We start from the raw sequence: 21733 nt of genomic DNA on the forward strand, positions 1-21733 counted from the left end.
AGTCAGTTAAATTAATAAAAATACATTGACTTTCAGTGATATACTTATAACTTATAAATCAGTAAAATACATACATCAATTTTTCAGTAATAATACACTAATTTTGAAGTCGAAATCACTAAAGGACAGTGAATGCTAATTACCACTTATTACCGCAGCTATAAGTATATTACTGCAAATTAATGATAATACACTGATTACCATTTAGATAGTAGATTTAATTGTGACATAGTTTGTTAATTAGAATAAAAAAATGTATTCATAATATTGTCTTAATAATTTTTATTATATTGTATACACTGATATGTGTGTGTATGCTAAGTAACTATTTTAATACATTGTATATCATAATAGATCATGGATATTGTTACAGTATTTGATTTAACATATTTGCGAAATTGTATGTATTTGACATAATATTTTAATTGATACATATGACATAATACTAAATTAGATATTTATAAAACTCAAGAGCAACAAAATTTTTTTATTAGTTTATACACATTATATCTGAAAGTGATGCGCAATGTATGTACAAAGCATATGATTATTGTATATGTAAACAATAAAATTAAATATTACATTATATAAAATATATAATATTAATAAACTTAGACAGATCATTGGAAAATGGAATGATAAAAACAATGAATAATTATAATTAACTCTTTCGATACGAAATAGCACAATAAAGAAACACTATGTGTGATTGGAACAAAAATATTAGTTTTTATTTTGTACATATTTATACGTCAATAGTATTTAAAAAGAGTCAATAACAAGTGAAATAAGATATACATATAAATAAATTTTAATTAGATTATTTATATTTATTTATTTTATATGTATACATTATTTATAAATATTAGTAACGTAATTAAACATATATATCATTGATATGCAAAATATAAAATATCCATAAATGAACAAAATATTTTTAAATATTTATCTAATTATATAACAATAAAGCACACTTTTCTATAAATTATTTTCTTAAAATTAAGAAATTCATGGAGAAGAAATTCATGGAGTTGGTCAAACTTGATTTGGGTTTTAAGAGGTCATAAAATAAATCTGTAAAATCAAAATTATGTAAAATCAAAAATATTTTTTACATATCTAAGACTTTTATATTTATTAATGACATATGTAGACACACAGGTAACAAACATTTTTAAATCCCAGTTTAACGTAAAATTTGTTTTCTTCCATCCATAAAAGGCACTGTAATTAGAAAATTTTTTTACAACTGTGAACACTGAGGATCAATCTCATGCATATAGAACACGTTCTTCAATACGTGCGATATTTGAAAATCATTATAACCAAAATTATTTAAAAAAAGCGAAAACTATTGCTTATTGATCTTATATTGACACGATCTTACAAAATATTTTTTCTCATAATATAGGTAATTAAAACTGAAATAACTTTGCATTAGAAACATATTAGACAGATAAACATTTTAAAAATTAATCAATTTATTAAATAACATTCAATCAAGAAACTGAAAAAATTATAAGAATTCTAGTCTTAATTATGTCGGATTATAATGTCAAAAACAAACAAAATATTCATCTAAAACTCCAAATAAATTAGTTTCTTCACATATAATCACTCGTGTTGTACAGAATATTTATAAAATATTGTATCACAAATTTGTAATAAAAATATATATATACTTATATTTTCATTTCTGAAAGCCGCTTCACAATTCTTATTCTAACTTGACTTGAAGTTAATTTCATCGCACATAGTTTTATTTTAAAATCATATTTTTTAATAAATTTTTGAAATTATTTTATGCTTTACCTAAATTGTCTAAGTCATTATTTACAGAAAATAAATGTATCACTGCTAACTTTAATGGTAAGTCACCGTGTCCACTATTTCAAGTTTATCAACTCTATTTACGAAGTACGTATCATTAAATCACATATCTTTAAACGGTACGTATATCTCTTAAAAAAATATGACTAAGAGGGAATTCCAATATTCCATCACTCTTTTCCTACATTTTTCAGTTATTAAACACTAACTAATCAACATGAGACTTGTAGTAGATTTCAAAAATTTTTCATAACAATTTTTATAAAATATTTTTCATAATTTTTCCAAATTTTCCATAGCTCTTCCGAATATCAAACTATAGCATCCCTCGCCATAAATGCGGTATCGCCGTTGGGACACATATTTGAAGTCAAAGCTTTTACGTCATCTTTCCGGCGTCTTGCGACCGGTGGCATTTTCAGCTTCAATCTTCTCTTCTTCCCGGAATCTTTTTCTCTGCAATAATGTCCGTAATAAATTCTATTCCCGTGTTACAAAATTTAATAAATGATTTTTTTCTAATTTATAATTGTATTTGATGTACAATGTTTTAATTAAAATTTAAACTAAACTTATTTTGAAATTCTTTTAAAATAAGCATAGTTGAATTAAATAGCTTAATATTGATCAAAGATATGTTTTTTTAAAAGATATTTGAACCTCTTATTGCTCATAATTGCTAACAAACAATGAATAACTCCTTCGCTGTTGTTTAGAAAAATTGTTTCATCAACAAAATGCAGATGTTTTGAAAAAGGTTCATTGCTACGTACTGATGTTTGCAGTCTATGAAGATACCCATCGAGAACAGTACCACTATAGCTACGATGATACCGATTACAACAACTACCAATGTCACAATTGCGTCCTCTTCCTCGACGGTGAGGGATATTTGTGACGTGGGCATATACGCTGAAAGAATCGTAAGAAAATGTTTACAATGCTTAGCTTTACATCGAGAAGAAATGTCATTTCTTTACATAATTTGCCATTGTGTCTTTATATCCCGTATGCTTAAATTTTTTATCGTCGATATATACTCGAGATTCTCTGCTTCCTAGTCTAATTCTTTAGTAAAAGTTTAGCATTATTAGATTTTAGAATCAGCATTAGGATTTTATTATTATTTATAATATAAGTAACTTTAAATTAATTTTTCTTAATAATAAACATATATTTTAATGTAAAACAAATAAATTGCATATTTCTATTTATTTCAATATTAAATAATGTATCTTCTAAATTAAAAAATATAAAACATTTTTAAAAAGTAATACACAGTTTTTAGTGTTTATTTAAATTACATATTAAATTACCTTATAAAGAATTTCATTATAGTGTAACTTCTTTGGATATGTGTGAAGTTTTTTTTCAGTCTGTAGTACTAATTGCACAATAAAATGATATATTATTTTTAAAAACTAAAAGAATTTTAAAGAATACACAAAAATATAAAAATTTAGTTATAAAAATATATTTTTGTAATTTATATAGTTTAGCTTTATATAGTAGAAACTTTGTTATAAATGATAAATAATACTTTGCTATATTTGTTATTTGATTTATTAGAAAATTTTATTTTTTTTTAGTTTTATTTAGTTTTACTATTTATCCTACTAGGCCGTGCTGTAACTATTTTCTTTAACCAATACTCATTTGTTTTATGATAATTGCAAACTAAGAAAATTAAATGTGTCTAATAGAGACAGGAAAACGTGTCGGTGATGGAACGTCAAGGATCGTAGAGTGACGTGATATCCGATAAGAGCCGGTGTCTCTTATACAAATGTGAACATAAAACCCGTGTTCCATTACAAACCTGACTTTGATACTTAAAACACAGCAACCAATGATCATATAGATGTTTACAGTTATTTAACTTAATATATTGAATCTAATTATACATATATAATTTTATTTTGTATAATTATACTTTATTAAATATATAATTTATATATAATTTATTTATATAATTTAATTTATTATATATATACAGAGTAAGAGTTATCTAACTTATACACTTTAATGCATAATTTAAAATTTTTTAATACTAAAGTCACTTATATCAGAAACAAACAATTAATTAAAGATTTATTTAAAAAGTTATTTGCTGTTAAAATATATACTTTTCTTAGTCCTGTTTATAGATATAAGAGTATAATATTTTGCGTTTTTGCATAAAAGAAAATTAGCTGCAAGATCGATCGTGTTTGCCTGTAATGTTCAATTTTTCTGTTCACTGTTGCACAACAACCTTTCGTTAGTTAGGAGAATTATTCTACTTCCTATATGGAAAGGAAGGTGCTCTCTACGTACTGATATGCTGCGTTAATCAGAGAGCAATTTTAGACGAGAGGCGTTTCCTATGCTTGTGCATGTTCATTAAAATCAATGTTGTTTAATATCCAGTAAATTTATACATTTATTTAATTATTATTGTTTAATTTCTTTTTATTATTTTTTAAATTATTATTTTATTATCAGTATATTATAAATAAACTGCATTTTTTAAATAAAATAATGACACCACAAAACTCTTATTGAATATAATATACAACTGGGACAAATGTAAGCTTTAATTTAAAACATTTTTAGTTACAATAATATTACTATACATTTTGATTATTCTTACCGTCATGCTTTACGAAAATTACGAAATACATTATTTAAAAACATACGCTTGATTCGAAAGTTGAGCGCCGAGAAAAATGAAAAAAAATTTGGACGCTTACTTTCGTATTATGCAATAAAAGCATGCTTGTGTATTGATCAATCGATATTTTTGTCAGTTTACTTGTTGTTCAGTGATAAATGCTCACGTCTGTAACGATTGTGTGCGTACATATATTGCAACAAACATAATTCTGTTAAATCCTGTAATAATTTTGTTTCTCTTTATGATTTGCAACAAACTGGAAAGAGCGATCATAAAGAAAAGGCTTCTTCATTAAATTGCAAATAACATTGTACGCCAGAATCACCATTGATTTCTGCAAATAATGTTACTCTCGCTTTCTTAATTGCTCATTTATCATTTCTAAAGAAAGCTAAACATACATTGAAAGAATAAATTATTATTATAAAGCGAAGTTTTTCAGAATAGTAAATCTATTTCAAAGCATTTAAAAATACAAAAACATATATACACATATAATGCGTATGACAATTGAAGAAACGTGCTACCGCGAACAAAAATCATGATATTTAAAAAATCGTCCATGATTGCATTTTATCGCCGCGGCATTAAGTTTCGCTTGGCAACGTTCTTGACGACAATGCGTTTGACCTAAATACATTTTGCTTTGACTTACGATTATAATTTAATTGTACAGGAAACGTTTAAAGACCATACAAAAAGAATAATTTTGTTAAAGTGTCTAAAAATTTAGTTATAGATCACAGAATTAAGAATAATTTTTTATTAACTACTAAAACAATAAAGCGAGAAATACAGGATCAATTTATATAATTTTTTTAAAATAATGTTTTAAGAAAGTCATATAAATAATTTTTTAACAACTCAAATCATATAAATTCAGTAGACAATAATATAATGTTAATAAATTGTTAAAAAGTAAAAGAGCAACACTAATATTCGGAAGACGATTTTTCAAGAGATAGGCTAATAGACGGAAATTTTGAAAGCGCAAGCGGAATTTCCTTGATCGCATGCGGCTGCGCCCCCGCGGAATTTGTCTCATCGAGTCGCCGGTTTTTGTTCGAGTCCCGCTTTCACGGTCAGTGAGTACCTGCCGTCTCTTTCGGATCGACATGAAACTTACATGATGCAATTCCGCAATGTGCAACAACAATCTTACGGATCAGAATGCTCGCGCGCGTTTAAGATTCAACCTTCTCTCGTTGACCATGCGTCTGATCCGTCATACGCGCGTTGCTCATCTCCCAAGGTCTTGGCGAGAATTAATTAGAGATCTCACAGATGCTGAATGGCCAGTCTGACTTTTCTAGGGCGCGGGCGACTTTCCAGTTACGTCTTACGTTTTCCTTTCCTTTCTGTACATACCCAGTAAACGCCGACTAACAGTAACACAGCATCAATGTTAAATTATTTCACACTCAACAATAAAATATAATATAACTCACACAGTAAATATCTCCAAGATACTAAAGTTATTTTAAAATTGATTTAAAATTGTAAGCTAACAGTTATATTGTTGAGTGTGAAATTATAACTGGGTCAATCTGCACATTTTGTGCATCAAAACGCTTTCGTCAACCGTTGTTACATCACATTAAAAATCTCTAAACATCTTTGATCACTCTTGACAAACGCATAGTGCATCAACATTTAATATTTCACCGATTAGTACTCGTACTAAGCTCTCTAAACATACAATTAATTATGTAAGAGCGTTATGTGATCTCAATCAAGATTGATCGAAAAATGAGCTTTACAATCTTGTACTTAAAATCTAATGGTTTGAAACTTTCAAATTTTTAAATATCCTTTCCTTCCGCCGACAATTCTATAGGTAGACTGTTCAGATGCACTTCCAGTTTGTCCACGTATTTAATGTCGTATTTTTTATTTTTTTTTTACGCTTAGAATTTGGAAGTCATTTCTAATTACTTTGTTTGGGACATCACGATATTATTCATCAGTATTATTTTGAAATCTTTTTAGAATTTTAATATTTAATTTTTTAGCTAATTTCCATAACTGGATACTGGTAGGTCTGCACAAGCTCAATTATAATTAATCTTCTTAATAAAATTGTTTAATAATTTATTCACTTTGCGAACTGATTAACTTTTTTAATAAAATTTTTTTAATGACACTATCGATAAACTACATATATATCAGATAAAATAACGACGATTATGATTTAAAAATTGATTAAATAGAACAAAAACTTATTATTATTATTATTATTACTATTATTATTAATTAAAGAATTTAGTATTATAATTTATTGATGAAACATAGATAATTTTATAATTATGTGATAGTGTGATTGACGTTCGAAAAATACGATAACATCTATAAGCACGTACATTATGTACTTTGCATTAGTGCATAATAATTAAGCTGTCTCGTTAACGATAATGTCGATGTTCTCAAACAAAGCAGACATTCGTTCCATCTACTGTTTTTATAACAGCGTTATAAAAACGCTGTCAGAGGTTTGTCAGAGGTGTACGTCTGTTACAGTGGAAATGTTGAGCATTATCATAATTGTTTCTTATCTGTATCGAGAAAACCCTTACGCTTTTATCTGAGTCACGATTCTTTTTACGAAGTTCTTTTTAAGTCAATTAAAAAAATATATTTTGTATTTTTCTTTAAGAAATGCGTTGTTGAGATTTTAAATATTATTATTATTATGTTATTATCCTTCTTTTTAACAATAGTATTGTTCTATAGTCTATATAAATAAACATAATTTAAAATTCATATAACACTTCGAACGTTAATTAATTTTTTATTTGTTTTTTATATATTTATTTAAAGTTTGGTAAATAAGCAGAAACACATTTTAATAATAATTCACTATTAACGCCAATTATTGGCAATTTATATTCTTATCACTTGACACATGACATCAGACAACTCCACAGTTTTGATAAATAATAAATAATTAAGATCATCGTTATACAGTAATTCGGAATTATTTCTTAATTACTTTTCACTACGCTAAAGTACTACCTTCTGTCGGCGTGATGTTTATGCTATTGTTCACATTTCTGACATGCGCTTCCATCTTCTATCTTTTTTTTATAAAAGAGAACAATTCCATATGTCTTCCGCTTTTTATTCCACGTTTCCAGTTAACGAAGAAAGAAAGATCGGCAGGAAGTGTTCTCGATGATTCGGAGCACCTTAGAATTCCCCGGCGTGGCAACCAGATCGAGATCTTGAGGTGAACTGTCAGCCACACATCCGCGGTCGTACAATACGCTCGTCGAGGCGCCGACGAGAGTGACGGAAGGGAAGACCGAACGACAGCCGGAGCAAGGGAAAGAAGAACGTATACATGCGAGTGTACGAGGAAGGGAGAAGACACTTGAGGAAGTGAAACAGACGTGCACGTGCACAAGATTTGGAAGGGGCAGAGAGAGAGAGAGAGGGAGAGAGACAGAGAGAGAGAGAGAGAGAAAGAGAGAAGAGAAGAGAAATGGAGAGGTAGAGATACGTCGCGAGGTCCGCGAGATCTGTGCGATTCCCATTCACCATCCCGGGTCCAGGTATACCCTGGTACGAATTGAAACTCTTTGTACAGTCCGCAGTAAAAGAGAACGCGAGACACGACTGATAAAAAGGCAAACGACTTTCGCTCCAAAGAAATTAAATCTATCGATTGAAGATGTTTTGTAAATTTGCACTTTGAAAATAATTACGTTGTTAATCACTTCTACAATTTTATTTATTTCTCGCAACCGTAAATCATAACGATTAAATAGACATAAAAACAAATGTTTAATTACCTGTATTTGCAAATGTATAAATTATGAAAATATGCGCTTTCTAAATATATAATTAATGGGTGCTTTCCATTTAGTGATACAAGTCGACACAAGTGTCGTTCTATCTTTGTTACTCATTGAACATAAAAAAAGCTAGAACGATGCTTGTGTCGACTTGTGTTACTAAATGAAAAGCACCCTATAATACTTGTATATAAACGCCACAATTTTTAAAGTGTCTTATTTGTATAATTTTTATCAATAGTTATTACTCACATTAAAATAAGATGTTATTTGTATACAATGTAAAGTAACCTAAAATAATTAATTTCAGATTTAATTTTTTCGAGAATGCAATTGATTAGATAAGAAGCTGACCTTATTTGTCGTCATTTTAACGTCATAGTGACATATTTAACGACACTTTGACGTCAAACTGGTCTAGCTAGCTGCTTGGACAATATTTGGAAGTATTACGTCAAAGCGGCAAATGAATATTGCCATCATATTTCTCATTGATGTTTATTTCATATCACGTATGCATCAACGTAATAAAATTGAATACATCCCTTGATGAATCGTTCATCATGTTTTAAATATCATCCATTTTAACATGCACATCAATATAGCAACACTGTGACGCGTTAAATTTCAACGAAATATTGATTCAGAAGGCACACGTCAGATACGCCTCAAATTGATAAGCAGTACTTGTAAACAAATGCTATTACGTGTAATTCTTAAAATTGATTTTATTTTGGCTTATCATATTTAATCAATTAAAGTAACGTTATTCGAAACATTTATGGAAGTAATAAAATAAATGCACAATTTCCCAAATTATTAACTGGACGCAAAAACAGTACACACACACACACACACACACACACACACACACACACACACACACACACTGTAAGTGTAAAAAATATTGGTAGATAATATTTTTAAAAATATTATTAAAAAGTAAACATATTAATTAGAAATCTTTTAATAAGTATTATATGTACATATGTATACAATGTATCTGTAATATTAATAAATTATTAATTAAAGTTTACTTTCTAAAAATAAAGTTTCAAAAAATATCCCCTCTTCAAACACTTTTTATACTCACTGAATGTATAAATTTAAAAGTCTGTATATTTATATTGTAAATTATACATTAACTTTTTTATCGGAAACTGAATTTGTTTGTGTGTGTGTGTGTGTCTGTGTACTAGCCCGGTATGTACCAAGCTACATACCGGGCTAGTATCAAAACATTGTTTCTTTAACACTGATCCAGTACAGAGCCAGTATTGAAATATGAAATACATTTTTCTGTACAGAATTGATACCTCGCCATTATCCAATACTGGTCTACTATATGAATTTCCCACATGAGAAGTTAAACTTATTAATTTATAAAATAATATTATTAATAAATAACTATGTTATAACCTTATATATTAAAATTAATAATGTATTTTATAATGTTACTATTATTATTTGATAAATAAATGATCAATCTAACACTTAATTCTTCTTCGAAGTCCATGCTCTAGAATATTATTAAAGATTGTCATGTGTAGATATTTATATAATTGCACATCTCGTCATAGAATTATACAAGCTGGTATTTCCATGATATTATCGTAATTCATCTTCCGGTTTTGTAATGTACAAAGGATAAATAAGCATCCGCGCCATGTAATACTCCCACAACACCACTTAAAATCTGCAATATAAATCGATCATTTCTAACATTTTTTTAAATAAAACGTTCTTAAATAAAAATATTAAAATCAATATTTCTTTTCTACAAATAAAACTTTTGCTTTATACTATTCAGTATACAGGTATATTATATCGAACATTTAGGATTATATTAGCAAAAATATTTTAATTCTTTTTCTCAATTCTTATATCTAGTTAGATGAACAAATAATGATACAAATTGGTGAAAGCGTTAAGTCTACGATTGTATCTATTAAACTTACATAAGCGGCTGTCATGGCAGGATAAACATCGAAGCCAGGTCTTAAATAATACTCGGTCATTAAAAATAATTTGGTAGCAAAAGCCAAGTAAGATGATGAGCTTAAATACAGGAAGCAGGCTAAAGAATTGAACATCACCTCCTGATATTAATAAAAAAGAAAAAATGTAATACATAATTCTTAAATTATAACATTAATGGCAATAAAAATATTATTTAAATCTTTTTATATCTTATAAATATAAAAAATAAAATAAATATTAACAAAAATATTTTTAATTGTTTAAGAAAATGATTTAAAATGTGTTTCTTTGTATGTAATGTTTCATTATTGTTTCTGATAAATACATACAAAAAGTGATGATTTAATTAACTTGTAAGATTTCTCGGAAATTGTATAGCAAGTAAGTAACAAAGCAGAAGTAAGAAAACAGGCGGATGCCGTGGTCAATGATCCCTCAAAAGCCGAGCCAATTGTTGAACTATATCTCAAGCCATAATTAATGAGCAAACTTTGAATCAATCCACTGATTACCTGGAATTATAAATTTAATTTTTAACAAAAAATTTAAATATGCTCATTAAAATTTAAATATACTCATTAAAATGTTTTGCATACTGTGAAAGTTTAAAACCCAATTATTTAAAGAAATTTATGAAGTTAAAGAGTAAACATTTATAGTAGCTATAATCAGTTTCATATTAAAATTGAATGATTTAATAAAAGTATACAAGTGTACATTTTATGTTGCTTTTTTCTTTTAGTTATAAAATAAATCAATTTTTTTAGAAATAAAATTTCTGGCACGAGTATATATGTATGTACTACATTTATTGTATACTTCTTATAATTCTCTCTCGAACTTTGCTCATGCGAAATAAAGTATATGCAATTGCAACTTACCGTTTCACAAATTTTTATGATTCCTGGCAATGATTTAAAGAATTCCACGTGTATACACGTACAACATCTAAAACAGCAGCAACCAATACCACCCGCATGATGCGTACCAGAAGATGACATCCTGATGATAGGTCCCCTATTGTTCATGTCTATGATTTTCTATTGCAGACAATTAATTTAATGTTTCTTTTTTATACTGAATTGTGATGTTTGTTAAACAATTTCGTTTACGATCTCTCCGACGTTCTTTATTGTAATCGCTCCACCTAGTATTTAAATGCTCGTCCTTTTTCTCTTCTTTCTTTTTCTTTTTTTTCTCTTGGATAATTAAATTTACAACAATTGTCTCTACTTACATTAAAAAATAACTTCTTTAAACTATTTTCTCATTGTATAGTAATTAAAATAAAAAAACGGTTCAATACAAAATAAAATTATTTTCACAGTTCACAGATAGCATATAGATTCTAAGCATAAAAACCAATTTTTCCGGTTTTATACTAAATTTAATCAAATTTACAAATAGATAAAAAAAAGTTTATTTATAAATAAAAACCAAAATAGATTAATTAATAAAATATCTTTAATATGGTTATAAGAGTAAAAAAATTGAAGACATTACTAGAAAATTTTAATATTTTAATATTTTTACAATTCAATGTTTAATTATTTTCAATGTTTAACTTCTATTTACTGATAGCAACTTTTAGGAGAACACAGTGTACGACCATGACTGGCGATACTTTTAAACTGACTGAGGGTGTAGACCTATGCATCCACAAAGTTTGAATCTCGTTGCACCCCCCGCATAGCATTCAACACAAGGGAAATTACTATCTATTTCTGGCACGTGCTATTCATGCCAGAACTCGGAATGCTTTGCCAGCTCGCTTTAGGCAAATGACAGACACGCAAAAAAGAAAACCGAAATAATTTTATTATTTATTAAAAAATTTTTTTTAATGTAATATAAAATTATTATATTTATAAATTAAAGAAAAATAAATGCGTTTATGTTTTTTAAATTTTATACACTAAAATCACGTGTTTATAAAAAAATACTTGACAAATTACGTATAACATATTTTAACAATAATTTAACAACAATTAATTAAAATAATTAAATTTCTACAAGTATCAAATGTAATTTCACAGTCAGGATTTGTTGTACAATGTTTGCACATCGATTCGTATAAATAAAGTTTATAAAATACACAATTAAGCTTGTAAAAATTATTTGTATAAAATACTATTCAATTTCAATCTTTACATATCGTGGTTATTTTATTCCATTATTTTATTTTGATATAAAAGCGCTGGTTGTGCTGAACCCATAAGCAATGACGTTTAACAAACCGCAAATCTAAAAAAAAGTAAGAAACTTTTTTCACAATAAAATCTAACAATGCACATACAAATGTAATATATGATTACAAGATTTGATGTATCTTGAATAAATCATTCTTTATAAATCTCATACATTTTGATTAAAAGGTATTCAACTCTATATTTTTAAATTATTTCCTACTTTATATGTATATCCATTAAAGTTTCGATATTTTAAAAACATCTTGTGCATATAAATATGTACGAATTTGTGCATATGTATATACACATTAATAATTATTACAATTTCAATTTGTAATAAGTACATTTAATTTTTTACAAACACTATTATACGTACAGAAACTGCTAATAATGCCCCATAATTAAACACTGTAGCAGCCGTATGTATTTGTATTATCATCTCTAATGAGATTATCAAATGTATAAGAGATGCAAATAAATTATAAAGGCGTTCCTAAAAATTTCAGAAAAAATGTCAGTTAACATAATTTTTAAAATAAATGACATTAAACCTAGTTTTTCTTAACAATTTATTTTGAATATTATTTAAACGCATTTTAACTCTTACTAATTTACTGAACAATCTTTATCTTATAAACAGCATAATTCTAATAGATAAAACAAATACTCAAAACAAGTTAATTTGACTTATATATTTTAAATAACTTACATAAATTGTTTGAGGTAGAATGGATGCAGTGAAAGAAGACACCAAATAACTGATAAGAATAATAAATGTGCCAATAAAAAAACTACTTGCTATAACAAGGAAACAGAGTTCTCTCGTATTTATAATGTATGTGGTACTATTCAACTCACTGATGATTCCTATGCAAATTGCATCAAACATCTATTAATAGAAAATTGTGAATATTAATTATAAAAATATAAGCTCTTTATATAAAAATTAAAAACGATACTATTAATAATGTAATAAAATTGTTCATTTAGTAATTGCGAATTATTATTACTTGACTGTAATCAGAAGCGAATACAAAACTGATAACATCATATCTCAGATATCTATATCTTAAATATGATTTAAAAATAAAAGTATAACTGAATATTTATGAAAAGTGTACGTTTTATTTGACAATAAGTGCAATTTCTTTTATAAACATTACAATTACAATTAAACATGACAAGTTATTAAATTTTGATACTATTTTTATTTAAAAATATTATTTTCATTACATTTCTATTGAAATTATCCCCGGTAATAAACTGTTGCATGTTCAAAAATAATTACAAAGATTTTATTTCATAAAAAATTCTCTTAAAAATAATGTAAATCAACAAATAAATAGTAATAATATATACCAGTTGCAGCAACTTAAAAATACCATTCCAAGTTTTCAAATACTCAATGTTGATAACGATATGTGCCATTGTAACCTTTTAATGTCAATCCTAAAAATCGAAAAATTATTCTTTACCTTTAATATGTAAAATTATCCATCCATTTTGTGCAAACATTATGCGATTTTAAAGTAACACAAAACAATGACTTACACATCTATTTAACAAAACGTTAATTAAAACGTATGTATTGATATTATTTAAATTAATTATAAAAAACTATGTGATACACACAATGAAGACTTATAACTGAACAAAGGATGTTTTATATCGGCGGTTAACGATTGACTGAAATGATAAATGAAAGCACAGAAAACGTTACTGATATCATATAGATAAAGTACAATATTGTCTGATAAAAATTCAGTAATCATTGGTCTTTATTGCCAATTTTTATTCTTAATGCTGTTAAAAAAGTATCCAAATATAAAATTTCTTATCGATATCAATAAGATTTGATTGAAAATTAATGAATCGAGAAAAACCTTCTAACTCAAGCGTAGTTTGAAGAGCGAAGATCTGATGTCCAGAAGACGAATAAACAAGATGTTGGGAGACAAAAGAAGTCGAGCCACAGAACGATCAAGACACGTCATTTCGCGCGTTTCGGCTTTTTTTAAAAACGCTACCATTTATATTGAAAGGTGTCGTCTTTGTGAAGTAAAGTGCTTTTGTTGTTTTTTTTTTTTTATGTGCTTTTTATCCCGGTCGGTTTTACGAGTGCAGGAGTAAGTGTGCAACAGAAACACAGTCAGCATGCAACACCTCACGCTCGGTCGTCGACTCTATCCCGAACGAGCCTCCAAAAATATTGCAACTTCCTTGTCCTACTCTGAAACAAGGATCGTAGATTCCGGCCCCGGTAGCATACGGTCGCATGGGGAGGGGATAAAGAACTAAGGGCAAGGACCAATCATATTAAAGAATAAGTGATTGCTCAGTATATGATTGGTTCTTACTCTTAGTTCTTCATCCCCTCCCCATGCAACTGTATGCTACCGGGGACGGAATCTGCGATCCTCTGAACTGCTGTTACCGGACTGCAAAGGAAACTTTCCGCCGGCTTTCTTGCGTACCTGTTTTTTGCCCAGGGTTTCTTGCGCACTTGGCATTTGTTTCTCAGTCTTGAGAGCTTCTTTCTTCTTTCTTCGAGATCAAGAGGAAAAAATAACTACCATGGAACAATTTTTTAAATGTCCCCTCAGCATTTGCCCTCCGTCTCGTGAGAAAATCACGGTCAAAAACCGTGAGAGAGACCGTCCGAAAGACTTCTCGAAGCCTTATCAGTAACGCAATTTAAAATATCCGGGAAAGCAAGACAAAGTAAGAACAATTTTCTTGGAAAAAGGGGACTTGGAAAGACATATCTTTATGTCTTCTTCTTCGTCCGTCTCTCTCAATTGATTTACGCGCGATGAGCAAATATTGTAAAAGAAATTCGCGTAACTTTATCGTCCTAGGTATCGAACTTTCAAACTCCAACCCTCATACTTGCGCCTGTTACTCGCGTTGTATCACTCAAGTTGAAAAAAATTATGTTATTGGAAAAACTTAACTGTGTTGATAGAGAAAGTTGCTAGTTCAGGTGCCTTAGAACTGCATCGCGCTCCTGAAAATGAGCTTCCATCTCGCCACGGAAGCGTTACTGTTCTCGTCTCTCCTCGAGCAGCTGCTGCAGTTTCAGCAGCACAGCCTCCAACGCATTCACCTCTGCTGATGCCGCGGTCTGAGAACGCGTCTTTATCGGAGTTTGCATCGTTGTCATCCTCCTTGAGACTCACTCGCGAGCACCTCACGTCCATTCGTTGTCTATAGCCCGAGTAGCCTTGAGCTCCCAAAAATGTTGCAACTCATTTCCATACTCGTAAAAACGACCGGAATAAAAGCATATTTTCTTAGAAAATATAAGAGCGCTTTACTTTGCAAAAATGACAACTTTCAATACAACATGGCGTAGCGTTTAAAAAAAAAACCAAGACGCGAACTGACGCGTCTTGATTGCTCCGTAGCTCAATTTTTTATCTCCCGATATCTTATTTATTCGTCTCCTAGACAGCAGATCTTCGCTTTTCAAACTATGCTTGATCTAGAAGACTTTTCCCAATTGATTTTCAATACATTGGATGCAATCGGAAGACCGGGCGCAACAGTTTAACAGCTAGTCTAATCAATAATATTATTCATATAATTTTACTAACATACTTGATACTTGAAAAAATAAAACTTTTTGCTTTCTTATAATTGCAACATTGGTTTTGAACGACCTATTTGGAAAGCAAGATATTCCCGATGATTTGCCATTACCTTTCAAGAGATAGCGATTGAATAAAATTCGGTGTTTCTGATTCAGGTTTAAATCTGAATCTTTAGCACACAGAGCAAATGCACAACTCTTTGCTTCACGATCTCAAACTATACATTAAATTATTTAAGTCTGAATATATGCACACATATATATACATATATATATATATATAATGAATATATGCACACATATATATACATATATATATAATGAATATGTGCACACATATATATATACACATATATATATATAATTCTATTTACATTTTTATATATCAAATATCATACATATTACAAAAATATTTGAAAAAAATACAATGTACATATATAAAATATATATTAAAATATATGCATACATCAAAACATAATGTGTAACAACAGCGTATAAAATTATTACTACAATTTAAACCTCTGACAAAATTATTGATAGATTATTTAAAGTAAACTTTATCAATAATGTGAAAAAGGATTGAAAAAATTATGTAATGTATGAAATTATTTTCAGAAACTTGCAAATTATTTGGCCTGTTCTTTTTAGCTGCACTGCTGTAATTAATTAAAGTAAGACAAGTATGTTACTTCTCATTCTAACTTATTGCACTAGTGCAGCAATTAAAAAACGGACCTATTGTGTTGATTAAACAAGAATTAAAAATAAATATATATATAATATAAATTACTATAAAATAAACACTTTCTTATAAAAATAATCTGTAATTTATGAATTAAATCTGACTACCCAGTTCATACAAATTTTTTATGTATACATATTCTTTTTCAATTATTTATTAAATAAGCATAACTGTTATATATACATACATATAGAATAAATACGTCTACATAAAATATGTATTTTGCAATTTAATTAATAATGTAACGATAAATGGTGCATTGATATAAAATATACACATTGCAATACAAAATTTAAATGAGATTTGAAACAATGTCGAGATCGTGTACTTCTTATTACAACCTTATATTAAGTATTCGCAGTAATTTTCAGTGCGCACATTATTTTATATATACGTATTAGAATAGATAACTATTTTATTAAAACAAATAATTAAATTAATGACATTTAGTGAGCATTACAATTTCGCATTTTTGTCGAAAGATCAATGATTATCATGTGAAAGTAAAATATTTTTGAATACTATTCAACGATTCATGAAAGATTTAACATAGAAACATTTTCGAAATTTTTATATCTAGTAAATAACAAGTATAATTAAACAATCGATATGTTTTATACATTTCCATATTAATTTAATTAAATAAAATTTATAAAATATTTATAGTCTGGCTTGTATTGCTGCTGTTATTGTTATAAAAACAATTTTTATAACAATAATCCATTTTTGCTGTTAAAAAAACCACAATGTTTAATTTAGTAATTTTTTAATCGTCTCCGTAAGTGCTAAAACCCATGACCGCACTGCAGATGTATAAACAGGTATTTAACAAACAGCAAATCTAAATAAAAATAAATATCTTTTTTAATCTAACAACAGGCATAAATATAATATAATTATAAAATGTATGTTTAGTATTAGTAAATCACTTTTTATCATTTTGACACATTCTTCCTTATTTAAAAAAATTAATTTCAAACTGACAAAAATTTGTAATAATCTACAATTGATTGTTTAAATCTGTGACACTCTATAATATAATACGTACATACAAGCTAAAAAAATTATATATGTGTGGCTGTTTTGTCTATTAGATAATTTTAATATCTTGCATTATATTTTGTATTTTATGAATATAATCTTGTACTTACAGAAGCTGCTAATTCCGCCTTATAATAAGAACCTTTAACTTCAAATTTATGTATGTATACCATCATTGCTACTGAACCCGAAAATAAGAATAAGGATGCAATAGCATGATACACGAGTTCCTGAAAGTTTAAAAAAACTGTTAATGTAATTTAAAAATTAATTATATTAAACAATTTTCTTTAATAATTTACGTTTTTAAGGTTTAAAATTCTAACATTTTGAACCACTTTCTCTTATTTTATAAACAGAAACTAAAATTAATAGATTAAAAAGTTATTATATACATCACAAATTTATAGTCACAATTTTATTTACATATATAAAATTACTTACATAAATTGTTTTAGGTATAATAGATGCAGCAGAAGGAGACAACAAATAACTGATAAAAAGAATAAAAGTTCCAATATAAAAAGTAGTTGTTGAAATGAGAAAAAAGCTTGCTGACGAGGAGGAGTACATGAGTGTATTATTAAACTCATGACCAATGATTCCTACGCAAATCGTACCCAATGCCTGTTAGAAAAAATTGAATTTAAAAAAGATATTATCTCCTTGTATAAAAAGTAACAAAGTATAAAAATTTTTATTGCAAAATTAATAATTTATTATAATAAATTAAATTAATATTGTTTGATAATCACCCATATCACACTTAAAATTAATATTAAATACTTGAAATATCAAGAAACTGTAACAATAATTTAAATATACAATTAATAAGATAATTAAATATACCAATTGTAGGATTTTAAAGATCGCATTCCAACTTCTTAAATAGTCAAGGTTGATGATAAAATTCGACATCGTTACCTCGTCCTCAGTGCCAGTTCTGAAATCAAAGATAATTCTGACTGTAAAGAATTGTATACTCATCAATTTATAGAAATTTCATTTTCTATATGCAAATTAAAACGTAACAGTTTAATTATAATTGAAATTAAATACAAAAATCTGCAACAAAGAATCAACGAACCTCACTAAAAATCATATGTAATATTATTTACAAACAATTACGGTTTCTCCAAAGGCTTCTCTAAATACTTACACATCTATTCTTGAAATTTTGTGGAGTAATAAATTACTCAAAAAATTGTTCCAAATCCGTAAATGAAAATTTTCTATCATGCAAAGTTTTGAAAAAAAAATCAAATTAAAAACCCTCCAAAAAGGGTTTTCAAACTCAATTTTTTAATCTTATGGTATAACATTTTCACTTATAAATTCGAATTTAGCGCATAAAAAATTATAAAAAACGTTTATTTTGATTAGAGTTATTTAATTAAAATGTTTTTATTAACTAACGTAATTATTATTAATTATGGAAAAAGCTCCTATCAACTGTAACTCATAATAATTCAAATTAACACACTAATTCAAGTTTTGTGAACGTAATAATTTAAATTTAATAATATTTTAGTCATATTAAATTTTATAATTTAATTAGATGTTACACTTGTAATTAACAATATCAAAAATTTTTATTACGCTTATACAAATTAAAAAGCTTTTTGTAAGAGTTATAACATTCTCATAATTTTTTTAAGGTCAAATGTTATGTAATAATTATAAAAATATCACATTTACACACAGAACTTTTTTACATACATAAAAAAATTATTTAATGTTAATTTTAAATAATAATATTAAAATTCTAATTTTATATTATAAAAAAGATTTTCTTTCAATATTGTGTAAAGAGTATGACGGATTGATAACTTTACAATACGATAAGACCTATATCGTATCGTAATCTGATAAGAATTGTATAGGATTAATACTTTGCACGTTCTATCGATTTAGCAAATTTTACCCAAAATATATAACACATAAAATATATTTCCAAATAGCAATAATAATGTTGCACTTTTCTTAAATGAAAAATCTAACAAATGTACAATAATTAAAAAGTAATTTTCCATAAGTCTTATACAATTTACATTATACAAACAAATATTAAAACATTTAACTTGTAAATGTTAAAAATCTATTTAGGTGGCTAAAAAATTTGTATATGCAAGTATTCAATCTTAAAATAACTTTAAAATATTACACGTGCGCTTAAAAAAATTTAAGAAAAAAGTTTATTTTATATATATAAATAAAATTTAATAGACTATATATTTAAAAATGATAAAATCAGTAATACAAAAATTTGAAGTTGCGAAAACAGGAAAAATTACGCTCCTACGAGAATAAACGTTCATAATCATAGGTTATTTTTGAACACCCGGCACACATACGGGTGTAAGATGCGAGTTAAAAAATTTATCGCAATGACTTTGATTAGTACCAAGTCCGTATCTGTAACTGTGCTCGATAAATTCTCGTTCACATGAACTTATTCTTGCGCTCGAAGATTCTTTACACAATGCGTCACCCATTACATTTTGTACTATATTTGTCGCTCATATTTTCAAATAATCAATTTATTATCTAAATTATATAAGTTTATTATAATATAAACAAAATTATTATTTTTTACTCAATTTTTCTTAATTTTAACAAATTGAAAATAATGTTGAATGTAAAATTAGTAATAATCTAATAAATTAATTAAGATAACAAATAAACCGTTCAAATAATATATGTGAATTTCTTCTATTCTGCAATAAGAAGTTAAAGTAATAAACTTAAAAATAACTCAATAATTTAAAATAAAAAATAATTTTTGTAAACTTTCTTAACAATATAAAAAAATCTCATTATGATTTTAATCCTGCAATATCTTTGCAAAAATAAATTTACTAGATAACTAGCTAATTCTTAAAATTACAAATTTAATTTAATAAAATTATCTATTAAATATTTTTAATAAAATAAAAGTTGTTTACATATTAATCCAACAAATAATTAATTGAAATCAGTGCTCATTACTATCATAATTACAAAATATGTTGTACATAAAACATAAGAATTTTACTAACCTGAAGAAAAGACGTTGTTTTACATCGGCAGTTAACGAGTGACTGAAATGATATACCTTTTGAGAGCACGGGAGACGTCACTGATGATATCATACAGATGAGATTGATATAATATCATTTGATAGCATTCTAGTAATTCGGTTATTTGCCTCTTCTTTCTTGAAGATACTAAAAAATATTAAAAATAAGAAATTTCTTATCACTAATGTATTATAACGATAAAACTCATATTGATATCAATCAATACCTGCACACAGTGACAAATTAATAATCGATATTTTATCGAAATAAATCGATTTTATTTATAATATATTTTATAATATATATATATAATTAAGTCTAGATTTTTTAAATATGTTGTGCTTTTCACGCGCTGTCTGCAAAAAATGTAATAATTTACTAAAAATTATTAATTTCAATTCAATTCTTTATAAAATGGCATTACTTTATAAGTTATAAGTAAATATTTTTACTTAGTACTATAAATTTAAAAATTTTTATTAAAAATTACTAATTTTATATTTAATGTATGTATATTTTTATTATTAATTATTTGGCAACCAATATATACATGTGTAAGCACGTCTTTCTTATTTTTTCTTTTTATTAAGAGAATTAGTTAAAAAATCGATACTTTTTATTATATTTTTTAAAAAAGTATTCTTTCCAAGTAACATGTCCTTACAATTTATATGTATTTTCTTATAATTAATTCTCAAATTTCAAAAAAGATTACATTTTTTCCAAAGAATTTCTTTTCTCGTCATTTATCTTTCGCGACAGTTCCAAATTTTTATCATGTCTTATTTCACAAGGGATTTGTTCTTTTAGATAAACTCCTTTCTCTTCTTCTTCTTCTTCTTCTTCTTCT

General features: G+C 26.9%; 3 protein-coding genes across 7 annotated transcripts; all 3 read right to left on the bottom strand.

Annotated features, from left to right (window-relative positions):
• Positions 1-1463: 1463 nt before the first annotated feature.
• LOC105840775 lies at positions 1464-8291 on the bottom strand. The gene is made up of 3 exons (XM_012687833.3): positions 7499-8291; positions 2604-2742; positions 1464-2286 (listed from the first exon to the last, which is right to left on the bottom strand). Exons 1-3 carry the CDS (start codon positions 7551-7553, stop codon positions 2142-2144), a joined length of 339 nt encoding a protein of 112 aa, XP_012543287.1. The 5' UTR covers positions 7554-8291; the 3' UTR covers positions 1464-2141.
• Positions 8292-9273: 982 nt separating this feature from the next.
• LOC105840776 (protein singles bar) lies at positions 9274-16301 on the bottom strand. 5 transcript variants are annotated; one of them, XM_012687836.3, is made up of 9 exons: positions 14001-14287; positions 13809-13898; positions 13159-13338; positions 12826-12942; positions 11794-12504; positions 11142-11300; positions 10590-10772; positions 10239-10379; positions 9274-9976 (listed from the first exon to the last, which is right to left on the bottom strand). In XM_012687836.3, exons 6-9 carry the CDS (start codon positions 11286-11288, stop codon positions 9899-9901), a joined length of 549 nt encoding a protein of 182 aa, XP_012543290.1. In that variant the 5' UTR covers positions 11289-11300; positions 11794-12504; positions 12826-12942; positions 13159-13338; positions 13809-13898; positions 14001-14287; the 3' UTR covers positions 9274-9898. The 5 variants fall into 5 exon arrangements, with proteins under 5 accessions (XP_012543290.1, XP_012543289.1, XP_036141286.1 ...); XM_012687835.3 differs by having other exon boundaries at positions 11836-12504; positions 14001-14286; XM_036285393.1 differs by lacking the exon at positions 14001-14287 and adding an exon at positions 16152-16301 and having other exon boundaries at positions 11142-12504.
• Positions 16302-17506: 1205 nt separating this feature from the next.
• On the bottom strand, positions 17507-21013 carry LOC105840786. Its single transcript, XM_012687850.3, has 5 exons — positions 20863-21013; positions 18674-18767; positions 18269-18451; positions 17935-18054; positions 17507-17624 (listed from the first exon to the last, which is right to left on the bottom strand). Exons 2-5 carry the CDS (start codon positions 18740-18742, stop codon positions 17550-17552), a joined length of 447 nt encoding a protein of 148 aa, XP_012543304.1. The 5' UTR covers positions 18743-18767; positions 20863-21013; the 3' UTR covers positions 17507-17549.
• Positions 21014-21733: the final 720 nt, after the last annotated feature.

This window comes from Monomorium pharaonis, chromosome 4, assembly GCF_013373865.1.
Source record: "Monomorium pharaonis isolate MP-MQ-018 chromosome 4, ASM1337386v2, whole genome shotgun sequence".
NCBI lineage: Eukaryota > Metazoa > Arthropoda > Insecta > Hymenoptera > Formicidae > Monomorium > Monomorium pharaonis.